This window comes from Erpetoichthys calabaricus, chromosome 18 (genome assembly GCF_900747795.2).
Source record: "Erpetoichthys calabaricus chromosome 18, fErpCal1.3, whole genome shotgun sequence".
Taxonomy (NCBI): Eukaryota; Metazoa; Chordata; class Cladistia; order Polypteriformes; family Polypteridae; genus Erpetoichthys; species Erpetoichthys calabaricus.
In genome coordinates, this window is record NC_041411.2 from 42,725,382 (window position 1) to 42,739,309 (window position 13,928).

The 13,928-nt window shown below is 39.4% G+C and overlaps 1 protein-coding gene across 2 annotated transcripts in view; it reads left to right on the forward strand.

The window, feature by feature from the left end:
* Positions 1–13,928, forward strand: part of castor1 (cytosolic arginine sensor for mTORC1 subunit 1) — a 69,141-nt gene that overhangs the window by 31,790 nt on the left and 23,423 nt on the right. For both annotated transcript variants that reach the window (XM_028824245.2, XM_028824244.2), the window contains exon 2: positions 13,478–13,548. In XM_028824245.2, coding sequence (XP_028680078.1) covers positions 13,478–13,548 — 71 coding nt within the window. The remainder of the gene's footprint in view (positions 1–13,477; positions 13,549–13,928) is intronic.

Genomic DNA, 13,928 nt, shown 5'->3' on the forward strand with positions numbered 1-13,928 from the left:
TATAGCATATACATTGCAGAAAACACTTTGGCAAATTTCACCAGTCAACACCTATTGAGCACAGATGTGCAGCAGTTTAGAAAGGGCTGCCAGCAGGCACAAGTGGTTATCATCACTTCAGGAGATATTAGAAGTTGAGTGTCTGCTGGTGGGCAGAATTTAGGTGACATCTGAGCAGGCTGCAAGTTATGAGTAATTGTGAAAATCTTAACTTTAAAAATGTACTGATCTGCTGCTCTCTGCCTCTTTACCTGTTCACTTCTGTCTACCAAGTTTATTTTTCTGTTGTGTATGTTATTGAGGTTCTACGATTCATACAAAATTGTTTACAGCTTTCTAGTTTTATGTTTGTTTGAATTATCTCAGACTACATTCTTAATAAAGAATTATTGATTTACATTTATTTGCTTGGCAGACGTTTATATCTAAAGAGACTTACAAAAAAGGTAATAATCGAGTAACATTAGGCTAGGGCCTGTTTGTTCAGCAAGTGTAGTAGGACACGTAACAAAAGTTGATTGCCACAAGTGAAAAGATGCAATAACCAATACATTTACAATCATAGATTTAGAATCAATTAAACTTAAATTAACAACATTTTTTCCCCCAATCAATTAGATATTCATAGAGCAGATGGGTTTTCAATTGCTTCTTTTGATTTGTGTTTTTTATTTTAAGACGTGGTAGAATATTCAAGAGCAGTATTATTGTTATGGGAGAGTCAGTATGTGATGGAATTCCAGTTTTATTGAGTAACCCCTTCCCACATTGGATTGGGCTGTTGTCCAGAGTATTTAACACAAAGGATTAGTTGATGGCTGCTGCTTGAATTTTACATCTTCACATTACTTAATTTGCACCTCAGCTGGAGGATGAAAAGATATTTCAATAACAGTGTGAGTGTGCTTAAAATAGAGCCCTAGCAAAACCTTGTTGTAGATTTTCTAAACATGTACAATGAGATGAAATAGTTTGTCTTTAATTGTTTGAGGATTTGGTTGTAAAAGATCACAGAAGTGGCACTAGATTGATAAAGAACTGGAAAGACGGAAAACCCAGGAGCTGATCCCTGTGCGGGCTGCCATTTAACCTTGTTAAATTGACTGTCCTAGGCAGAGAGGGTTGCTTGCATGCTGATGTTGATAGCTGGCGACTACCAAGGAGTTGCATGCCCCCTCCTGCCTCTCTAAATTGTGCCAAACCAAGAGAGAGAGAGAGCTTATGATACCCAGGGATGAAATCTGCATTTTCCCTTTATTTTGAAACTTTGGTAGCTTAAGGAAGAATTGGTGACATTCTGCATCCGAGAAAAGGGTCACCATGATATAACAGGAGATCAACATGTATGGCCATTTTATAGGTGGGCTATCTCAAAGACACTGGGACATCCAGAGCCACTAGAGGAAGCTCTAGCCTTGTGTTGACAGCAGCTGATGTGAGATGGCCCTGATCCCAAAAAAGCATTTCTAAGGCTAAAACTGAAAGTGCCTCCGAGGTGTTTTTTTCAAAGCAACTCGCTGTGTTACCCGGCTTCCCATTTTCTTAGGAGAATGACCTTGGTTATAGTGGCAAATCTATCTATCTATCTATCTATCTATCTATCTATCTATCTATCTATCTATCTATCTATCTATCTATCTATCTATCTATCTATCTATCTATCTATCTATCTATCTATCTATCTCAGAAGTACTAATAACTAATTAAGTACTTTTCTGTATGTGATTTTTTTTTATTATTTATATAAATATATAATATATAATTTTTTTTTAACTGTTGGTTAATACTATTAGTTTGTTGGAGCTCTTTACTCCTGAATATGCTATATACAGTTAAAACTTTCCTGCTGTAGACCAATTCATGCTTTTTCCTAGTGACTGACATTGACTTTTGTTGATGGTCATTGAAGAACAATTTTGCAAGAAAATATTATTTTGAATTTAAGCAGGTAATTAGTAGGAATAATGGGAATGAGCATTATAGATGTTTAGATGTGGTTAAATGCTTGCTTGGAGGGCTCTGTCCTGCATGGTTAAATATGTTTGAACATTCACTACACCTGCTGTTCTTAGAGTCTTCTGAATCTGTTGTGGCTTTGGGTCTGCCAGACCTGTTGTCGTCAGTTTCCTTTTGATGGTGTAAGACACTGTACTGTACTCCCTAACACTTTAGCTTCCTTTGTAATTTCTCCAAAGGAAAGATATGCACTTTTATAACAACCTGTCTCTCATTCTTTGTTAATTGCCATATTTCTTGCTGTTATGATTACAATATTGTCCAAATTATTATTCAATGTGTATAGCCACGTGGTTTGTTCCAACACTGCTTTAATACTGACAGTGGGCTCCTAACAAGCTAAAAATATATTTTTGTAAGATGACATGAATTTCCATGTCCTTTTGCAACTTTTTCTATATTATAACTAGGGGGGGGGCGACACTCCCTGGCGCCTTCGGTGCCCAACCCTCAGTTGTGGCCAGTCTGCAGCTCATGTTGTGAAGAGGGGGGCTGAACGCACCCCAAGGAGACGCGGTCGCTCCTCCGAAACCCCCTCTTAATTGGTGATACAATGGGAAACAAATACAGTTTTTTTAACCTCCTCTTTGCTCGATCAGCTGCTGGCTTGCTGCTGCTGCTGTGCCACGTGATCTGCATCTCGCGCTGCGCTTCAAATGTTTAAAAGCCTGTACAGCAGCTGCCCTACTCTTTGTCTTTTATTTCCGGCCCTGGGCGTGGTTAAATTTGTTGGCACAAAGTCTCGTTTCGTGGGATGTGAGTTCTTGATATTTTAGTTTATAATTTAAAAACAGAATAAAAATCTGAAAATCTAACATCATCACATTAAAGTTCGATAAATTCTGAAAAGAATGACACCAAACATATATATGTAGGTTTTAGAATAAGCCCGATTTAAAGCGTAACAAAAAAGTGACATAACGTCACATAAAATCATTACACAAAATCGTTGCACTTTTAGGCATAGGATTTTATATAGAGTAGATGTAAGTGCCTGTTCTGGTTCAGATTTTAACAAAACTGCATCTTGAAAGTATTTCATTTTTGTCACAAGCAGAATTAGAAGTGGTGAAAGATTTAGGCAGTTAGTCTTCAGTTTCAGAGAAATGGAGGAGAAAACAGTAAAAGTGCAGAAGAGTAGCTAGTCTTGAGAATGAAGAAATTTGATAACTGCAGTGTCTAATAAGGAGGGTTGAAGTGTTCGAATTTGGTTTGCCAGTCCATGTGAGTTTTGAATGAGGTGCCTTTCATTGTACTCGAATATGGTGGGCACTTTACCTATCCAGGAATCGGAGTTAAACTGTAGCCTCGATTACTCTGTAGAGAACTCTTTTGCCGCAATAACAGCCTCCAGAGTATTAATGCATAGAGCTTGAATACTTATGCAAACACTAACTTTTGAGTCTTCTTCAGTTAAAACTCTTTAGAAAATTGTTTATTTTGACTCTGGAAATGTATTGTTACATCATAAGAGTTTACATTAAAATACCCAATGGATACATATGTGTACAAATCTTTTGTCATGCAGAAAATTATGATATCTTTCAAGGGGATTAAATATTTTTCCATGCCTCCGTGTGGTTCCATGCAAAAGTTGGACACCACTGGCCAAATTACATGTTAACATTTGAAGTAAAACGTAGGAAATACAACTTTGAGAAATGACAATGCTGTTCATTATTATTTATTTCATGAACTGTAAAAAATGAGAGTAAATGTAGCATTTGTAAATATTTGGAGACCCTTTTCAGTTGTAAGGTCACAGAACCTGTTAGTTGTTAGTCTGGTCAAGAGTTGACATTAGGAATTGCCAGCTGGTAACAATTCCAGAGTCCAATGAATTCTTTGTCTATTCATGCATCATTTAACACTTGGCAACCATGGGCTGTTCTAAGCAACTGACTTGAGACCTACGAATGAGGGGAATGCTATCATAAATGAGCAGATTCCACAGTTTGAAATGTCATTAAGAAATGGTGGCAGTCAACACAAGATCTGGGAAGACCAAGAAAACTGGCAGACAGAACAGCTAGTATACTGTGTAGGAAAAAAAGGAAAGCCCCCATATGACTGCAAGGGATTTGTAGAAAGGAGTGGTGGGGCACTGCAGTTCTGTGAAGCATTACTTACACAGACATCAAGAGGCACCAGAAGGAAACCTTACCCGCAGTCTGCTCACAAAAAAGCTCTTCTGCACAGTATATGAAAGAAAATTTGCATAAAACGCAAGCATTTAGGAATCCAATGCTCTCAACACATGCAGTTAAAATCAAACCCGTCGGCCACAACCATAAAAAGTTTGTTTGAAGATAAAAGAACACCTTACCAGCTGTTAAGTATGGGACTTGTGGCAGCTGGTGGCACAGGAATCATTGTGCAAGTATATGGAAGAAGGGATTCCACCAAATGTCAACAAATCATTGAAAATATCAGACAGTCAGGAAACTGAGCTTGATAAAAGGATGACTTTTACAATAAGACAACAATCCAAAACACACTTTGTATTTCTTGGGATACCTCATGGTACATTTTTTTTTTCTCTTTTCCCGTAGCACTCAGTACCACAGAATGATAAAGCGAGTTTTTGCATATTAATAAAAAAATCAAATGTCCCATTGACACAAGTATTCTGAACTTTCAATCAGTACCTCATTGAAGCCAATTTGGCAGCCCGGAGTCGTCTTGGGTCTGACGCAAAATGTTTCACACATCTAGATTTGAGGATTTTCTGCCATTCTTCTCTGCAGATTCACTCAAACTGATTTTCAGGTCTCTCCAGAGATGTTTGACTAGGTTCAAATCTTGGCTGTATCTGGGCCACTCAAGGACATTCACATAATTGTCCCTAAGCAACTTCAGTGTTGTCTTTGCTTTGTGCTTTGACTCAATGTCCTATTGGAAGGTGAACCTTTGGCACATTCTCGTATGTCCAGAATGCTCTGAGCAGGTTTTTATTAAGGATATACTTGTACTCTTACCAACTATGTGACTAAATGACCATTCAATTTATGACCGCTACCATGTCTCACGGGCAAACAACAGTTTTCGCAGCGTCCGCCCCATATGCCATGACTCATTGATCTCAATCTCAGTTTATTACCTGCAGCAGTTTTGGCTATGTTCTGTTACATTTGTCTTAAAGTTAGAAGGGGGGAAAAAAGGCAATTGATCTTGACATAAAAATGAAGGTGATCAAGCAGTATAAGGGAGGAAAGAAAGCGAATGCGATCACGTGACTTTAAGTTATCCCATTCCAACTGCTGTTTACCACCAGCACTGTACTACTTCACGCTGGCTTTGAATCTGGTTAAACGCAGAAGCTTTTGCTTTGTAACTTGCAATTTTCTGCTTCGTACGAACAACCATGAAGGGGCAATACAACCACACGGAACTCCTTTATCTGTTAATGTTTTTTATTAACAGGCTGAAATGTTAAAACAGAAAACATACGAGTACTCAAACTCTGCTGGTACAAATCCTTATCTCAGAGTTAACACAATGAACGCTGGGAGAGGCTCACCCTGATGATGTAACATAACCCAGACAAAGGAAGGGTTTGTGAAGCTGTTAATGGTTTGGCACCCATGTGAGCAGCAAAAATAATGAAAAAATTAATTTACAAAAGAAAATCTACACAATGTGGTAAGAATGATGCCTTAAAAAAGGATATAAAACAAACCCTATGACTTAGGGGCTTACTACACAGTACTATACATATGGTCAGGTTTGACTATGTCCAGATCAATTTATGACCAGTCTATCGGAACCAAACGTGGTTGTAAGTCAGACTACCTGAACTTTGCTCTCTTCTGCTTTCCCTCAACCCTGTCTAGCATCACACTCCCTGCCTCTGAAAATCAACCCCACAACATGATGTTGCCACCACCATGCTTCACCATTGACACGGTATTGCACAATAGATGAGCAGTGCCTGGTTTCCACTAGACATGATGCTTAGAATTGAGGCTTGGCTTAGCGGTTCGATCTTGGTTTCATCAGACCAGAGAATCGTTTTTTTTTGTTTTGTTTTTTTAGTCAGAGAGTCCTTTTTGGAAACTCCATGTGGGCTTTCATGTGTCTTCTGACCACTGTGCCATGAAACCCAGTGGAGGTTGTCTTTTGGAAGTTTCTCCCATCTCCACACAAGTTCTCTGGAGCTCAGCCACAGTGAACACTGGGTTCTTGGTTACCTATCTTACTTAAACCCCTTCTCCCTTGATTGCTCAGTTTGACTAAGCAGTCAATTCCAGGAAGAGTTATGGTTTTTCCAGAGTTTCACATTTTAAGAACTATGGTGGCCACAGTGCTCTTGTGAACCTTCAATGCTAAAGCAGTTTTGTTGCGTTTCCCAGACCTGTGCCCCCTTACAGTCCTGTCTATAAGCTCTGCAGGCAATTCTTTTGACCTCATGACTTGATTTTTCGCTCCGCTGTGGACCTTCATTAGACAGGTGTGTGACTTATCTAGTCCTATCCAGTCACTTCAGGTGACCACAGGTGGACTCCCAACAGGGTGCACAAACATCTCAGTGAGCCAGATTTCAAGTGCCATAGCAAGGGGTTTGAATACTTGTCAGTAGGATATTTTTGGTGTTTATTTTTTATTAATGTGCAAAAGTTCCCAAAGTCCTGTCTTCACTTTGTCATTCTGAGGTAGCGTGTTGTTTGAGGAGGAGGAAAAAAAATGAATTGAAATGATTTTAGAACAAGAGACTTGGGTTACTGGAGTCTGAGCTGATTAAACGCTGATTAACTCTGATTAAAGGTACATTTTAATATGTGTCACAATTTCCAATTTAATGTACACTAATTCAATTAGATAGATTGATAGATAAATACTTTTATTCATCCCTGCAAGGAAATTCAACTGTTCTAGACTTTTGATGAAAATATAGCCTCTTTTTTTTAATTTTGTAAGTTTTGTCTTCCCTTTGATGCTGCTTAATGTTTGTGTAACTTTTATAATGTATACTATAAAAAAAGCCACAGGTGCCTCGCTGAAGCTTTTAAAACCAAACTGTGACAGTATAGAGTGGTAATGGTTCACGTTGGCAATGAAGAAACGCCTTGTATTTTGTATGTTGTGCGTTTTCAAGCCATGTAGTAAATATACAAGTCTAATTACAAATGGAGGAGTCTGAATCAGTGGTACCAGAAATAGAGGAGTTGGAATCGGAGGTTTTGTGTAGCGACTGCACAGCCTTGGCTGCAACATAACAATGTGAAAAAAATGAAGTGGTCTGAATGCATTTGTGTATGTCATTTAGCTGGGGATATCCTAACATTTCCAAGGAGCGCTGATTACTTGCATTTTATATGGGCATCATTTTGGGACATGATTTATATGTTCTGTGCTATAAAAATGAAGCATTTACTTGTTGGCCATTCATAACTGGGGCTGCATCAGATTACGGGTGTTGGAGACTGAGTGAAAATTCCATCATGGTCATTGAATGTTCTATCATTCTACTTCACTCTAAACGAGCGAGTGTGCCCTTTGAGGAGCTGGCATACCACCAAGGTTTACTGCTTCCTGCTTTGTACCCAGTGCTAACTTTTAAGGCTCCAACATCCTTAAAGTAAACCGATGGATGAATGAGTGTATTTTTCATTGTATTTATATATTTTAGTATAAAGGAGGAAATAATGCTATAGTAATTCTAATGACATGTTCTCTATACCAGTATTGGGGGAAAATTTTAAAACAAAAGAATAGTTGGAATTTTTTTTATTTCCATTGAGTTTTTTTTTCCTTCGATACTATTCAACAGGAAGGCCTTCAAAAACATCTTTCAGAAAGGATGTGCAACTTCATCAGGTCAGGAAGCCTGGATGGGAGGTAATTATGATCTCTTGCTGAGTTAGACACTAGAGAGTTCTTTTCTTTTCTCTTTGCAAAAATAGTTCTTGTCACTTAAGCCCCATTCCCTTTGAACCTCCCCCTATGCCATTTGAAGTGAATCGGGGCCTTGAAATAGTGGACTTTATGTTTTGTTTTGTTTTTTGAGCTGATTCATATCAGATGTTGTTTTAATTGATTGGGCCTCTTTGCCAAAAGGCTCTGCATTGGTCCTGTGGTGTGCATTTGCTGACAATGCTTATTCAGTTGGAATTAAATATTTTGGCAGGAACTTTTTTTCTTTTAAAATTGGGTTTGTGCCCAAACTTCTCCTTTTCACTCGGCTGAGAATATATTTTCCTTAGGAGGTAGGGAACACTGTTTTCTCTTTTGCTTTCTAAAGAGTTTTTCATAGGCTTTGTTTGCTTGCATTTTAAATGTGAAGTTCTCATCTAATGAAAGCTTGCCAGAAAACTGTTCAGTAAACAATATGCCACTGGACTAATGAGATGTGGAGTGTGAGAAAGCTGTCATTTTGTTCTCTCTTATTTAACCGTGTAGTCCACAGTGCGTATCTGATTTGTGTCCATGTTGCTGACCTATTTGTTTCTCCATTGGCCTGGTTTTTTCCCTTTTTTGATGAACTAGCAGAATCTGAAAGCAAAAGAATGCCGTTGTGAAATCCGCCAAGTTGTGCAGTGCTGTAAATGATTCTAAAATATCGTCAGTTGATGTGTGCGGTCAACTGAAAATTAGATCTGGGAGTACGAACAGAAATAAAATCCATCCAAGTTTAAAATGAGTGCTCTTGTCGGTGCACTTGTCCAAACGGGGTATGGAGAGTGAGGCTGGATAAACTGGAGCATTTTGAGGCCACTTTGGAAATGTACCACCTGGCAGCCCTGCTTATGAGAGGAGACCCTGCCAAGGCTGTCCTATGTGAATGGGTGGTCAGACTCTGAAGTCTTCACTAAAGGAAAGACATTTTTTTGAGGGATATTCATTTTTATATGGCTTTTGCACCCATAACAAAAATCACAAACTGTATTTGGTAGAAACAAAAAGTAGGCATTAAGTGTAACTTTATTTTTGTAATAATAATAAATAAAAAAAAAAGAATTGGGGAGGAAAAATTTGTTTAAAACCAATGAATACAATGAAAATAGTTGTACGATTGTGCATACCGCACAAAAAATACAGCCCAAACAATTTAGCACGACAACCTAATTTTGGTGTCTAGAAGTCGAAAGCAGGCGCTGAAGTTCTTTTGGTGCCAAAAAACCCTCGACTCACTCTTGAGGTTTGTACATCCCTGCTTTCCAGTATAAAGCCATAATAGCTACTTCTGGTTTGTTTGCTGAAGGCAAGAAGAATATGGAGGGGGGCAAGTTCCCCTTGGAGGTTCAGTTCATTGACAGTCACCCCATACCAGCACTAAAACTGTCCCAGTTGAGTGCCCCATTGTCATTCTTATCATATTTACCCCATCTTAACTTGATACTTCAGTTTGCTGCCAGCTTTTGGAGGGCTGGTACTGGCCTTCTGCCGGTCAGATATTGCTTCAGTCTGTCATACTCACTCATAAAGCTTTTGCTTGTGGCATTGCCCTACCTGCGCTTTGTCAGATTATCGTAGCACTCATAAACATATGATGAAGGCCTTTGAGTTTTACTGTCCTCTTGTTTCTTGAAGGAAATCCAAATAGTGTCTCTTAATCTGGAAATCCAATTCCCTCCACAGCATTTACACGCAGTTTGATGGTGGGTGACTAGAGACTAGCAATGAGTGCAAGTTACTGACAGATTGATCAATATCAGCTTGACAATCGAAAGGAGGAAACCACAGTTTGGGGGGTGGGGTGGAGTGTGCCTTTTTTTTTTTTTTTAAAAACTGCAAACCTTACTGGATTGTTTGATTGCCCAGCTTTTCTGCAACAGCTGGTTACCTACAGTAGGGCACTAAGCACATACTGTACATTGAAATCCTTGTACAGAAGGACTTTCAGCTAAAACCAAGTTTTATAGTGTGTGAGAAAGCAAAAACTGTCTAGTTAGTGTGCCATTGCCTGGAGAAAATGTGTCCACTAGATGGTGCTATGCAACAATAAGCAACAGTGGTCCCAATTATGAAGACAACAGCGGCGACAGCCACATTTATCTCGGAGGTACAGTAATCCCTCCTCCATCGCGGGGGTTGCGTTCCAGAGCCACCCGCGAAATAGGAAAATCCGCGAAGTAGAAACCATATGTTTATATGGTTATTTTTAGAATGTCATGCTTGGGTCACAGATTTGCGCAGAAACACAGGAGGTTGTAGAGAGACAGGAACGTTATTCAAACACTGCAAACAAACATTTGTCTCTTTTTCAAAAGTTTAAACTGTGCTCCATGACAAGACAGAGATGACAGTTCTGTCTCACAATTAAAAGAATGCAAACATATCTTCCTTTTCAAAGGAGTGCAAAGCAAGCAGTCAAAAAAAAAATCAATAGGGCTTTTTGGCTTTTAAGTATGCGAAGCACCGCCGGTACAAAGCTGTTGAAGGCGGCAGCTCACACCCCCTCTGTCAGGAGCAGGAAGAGATAGAGAGAGAGATAGAGAGAGATAGAGAGAGACAGATAAAAAAAATCAATACGTGCCCTTTGAGCTTTTAAGTATGCGAAGCTCCATGCAGCATGTCCTTCAGGAAGCAGCTGCACACAGCCCCCCTGCTCACACCCCCCCTACGTCAGCGAGAGAGAGAGAGAGAAAGTAAGCTGGATAGCTTCTCAGCCATCTGCCAATAGTGTCCCTTGTATGAAATCAACTGGGCAAACCAACTGAGGAAGCATGTACCAGAAATTAAAAGACCCATTGTCCGCAGAAACCCGCGAAGCAGCGAAAAATCCGCAATATATATTTAAATATGCTTACATATAAAATCCGCGATGGAGTGAAGCCGCGAAAGGCGAAGCGCGATATAGCGAGGGATCACTGTAGTCCTAAACCATACGTAATGATCCAAAACTTTGTTACAAGTTTTTCTCCTCTTCACAAAAAACAAGGTATTCTGGTATATTGTTGTGAATTGAGGGCCTGAATGTTTCTTTTCACTTTGTCAACAATGTCATCTATGTTTCTTCTTCAGAGCCCTCATGTGATTTCTTCATGTATTATTATTACACTGCAGTCCATTTATTTGCTGCTGATGACAATATACTTTGTTAAGGTGGGTGCACTTCAAAACAAGACAAGCAAAATCTGAAGCTGCTGTCTACTGTAGTAAAAATCCCCTGTTGTGTCCATGCCACAGTTCAATAAATATAAGACGGAATTATTTGAAAATAAAATGCTACTCAGTGGTCACTTCAGATGAAGATGAGATTGGCCCATGGAAAAGGCTTTTCAATGCCTCCAGATCTCATGTGCCCTAGACAGGCACTGTAAACACGTGAACAATTTAGACTGGATTTATATATATTTTTGAAAAAAAATTTTTTTTTGGTGTTTTCTTTCAAATACCAGACAGAGTTCAGAAGCCATTAAGAAGACTAACAAAATGTTAGGTTATACTGCTTCATAATGTGTGGAATACAACAAGTCCAAGGAGGTTATGCTGAAGTTTTATGACACAATGGTGAGGTCTCATCTGGAGTACTGTGTGCAGTTTTGGTCTCCAGGTTACAAAAAGGACATAGCAGGGCTAGAAAAGGTCCAGAGAAGAGAGACTAGGCTGATTCCAGGGTTACAGGGGATGAGTTATGAGGAAAGATTAAAAGAGCTGAGCCTATACAGTTTAAGCAAAAGAAGATTAAGAGGTGACATGATCGAGGTGTTTAAAATTATGAAGGGAATCAGTCCAGTGGATCGAGACTGTTATTTTAAAATGAGTTCATGAAGAACACGTGGACACAGTTGGAAACTTAAGGGTAAATTTCACACAAACATTTGGAAGTCTTTCTTCACACAGAGACCCACAGACACATGGAATAACAGACCAAGTACAGTGATCCCTCGCTCTATCGCGCTTCGCCTTTCGCGGCTTCACTCTATCGTGGATTTTATATGTAAGCATATTTAAATATATATCGCGGATTTTTTGCTGGTTCGCGGATTTCTGCGGACAATGGGTCTTTTAATTTCTGGTACATGCTTCCTCAGTTGGTTTGCCCAGTTGATTTCATACAAGGGACACTATTGGCAGATGGCTGAGAAGCTACCCAACTTACTTTTCTTTCTCTCTCTCTTGCGCTGACAATCACTGATCCTGACGTAGGGGGATTAGGCAGGGGGGCTGTTAACACACATAGACGATACGGACGCTCGTCTAAAAATGCTGAAAGATTATGTTCATGTTGCTCCCTTCTGTGCAGCTGCTTCGTGAAGCGACATGCTGCACAGTGCTTCGCATACTTAAAAGCTGGAAGGGCACGTATTGATTTTTGATTGTTTGTTTTTCTCTGTCTCTCTCTCTCTCTATCTCTCTCCCTGCTCCTGACGGAGGGGGTGTAAGCTGCCGCCTTCAACAGCTTTGTGCTGCGGTGCTTCGCATACTTAAAAGCCAAACAGCCCTATTGATTTGTTTGCTTTTCTCTCTCTTTCTGACATTTTGTGCTCCTGACACGCACTCCTTTGAAGAGGAAGATATGTTTGCATTCTTTTAATTGTGAGACGGAACTGTCATCTCTGTCTTGTCATGGAGCACAGTTTAAACTTTTGAAAAAGAGACAAATGTTTGTTTGCAGTGTTTGAATAACGTTCCTGTCTCTCTACAACCTACAACCTGTTTCTGTGCAAATCTGTGACCCAAGCATGACAATATAAAAATAACCATATAAACATATGGTTTCTACTTTGCGGATTTTCACCTTTCGCGGGGGGTTCTGGGACGCAACCCCCGCGATGGAGGAGGGATTACTGTAGTGTGGTAGACAGTTGGACATTAGGAACCTTCAAAGCTCGACTTGATGTTATTTTGGAGGAGTTAAGTGGATAGGACTGGGGAGCAATGTTGGGCTGAATGGCCTGTTCATGTCTAGATTGTTCTGATGTTTCTCCTGAAATGTTGAAGGCTACCTTTCACTTTGTACTCGATGTGCTGCTATTTGGATCATTTTGTCTTTGTACCACAGTCGCCATTTCCCCCAGTACAATGTTACCCCGAATAGTTTGCAGACTTTATGGTGTCGCAGCAGTGACTGTGACTACAAGGTGCATATTTCAGAAGCAGTCTTTGTCAGTGTGGTGTTCGTGGCTGCATTGAGCCATCCAAAGATACAAACAACAAGATGATATGAAATGAAAAACTATTTTACACCAGCTTACAGAATGTGATGGGGTAGCAGAATCTGTTTGTTTTGGGTTCACATTTCTTGCACTTTAAAGTTGGGAATTACTTAGTGTGTTTCATAATAACAAGGATGGTTGATATTTATTTTTGTTCAGCATTTAGTCTTCTGTTTGCTGCCTCTGGACATACTGTACTATCGCACTTTAGATGCAACTGTAGAATGTGTCTGTGGAACTTCTAATTGGGTTCTGTTTTTTAGGTTCTGACAATGGTGTTCAAGATGTGTCAATGCCACCACAGCTAATTCAAAGCAGTAAATGCCATATATTTATTTGTTTGTGTGATTCATTTTAAGGTGCAAGTTCTTCAGCCTGACTGAGACCCCAGAAAACTACACCGTGGTTCTTGATGAGGAAGGATTTAAAGGTGCAGTAGATTTCAGATTTTATAAAAAAAAATAAATAAATAAAATAAATGTGGCCCTTTTGGTTTCTTTTTAAAATTTTGTGGTAAATGTTCTGTTGCAGTCAGATTAATCGTGAGTACCCTCTGGTTCAGCTAATCAGTTTCAGGTCAGATATTTATAATGAGAGCAGCCTGGTGATGTTGTGGTTTTGCAGTAGTGAGTGGAGTCAGCATGTTTCTCATGTCCATGTGGGTTTTTCTCCTGTGCCCAACATATATGCCTGTTATACCAGTTGGCTTTTAGTTCTTCTTAATCTTTTAATTAAACACATTTAACATTGCTCAGTCATTTAATTGCCCTTCTAGTATTTAGTCCTGTCATTTGTGACTTTGTATATTTT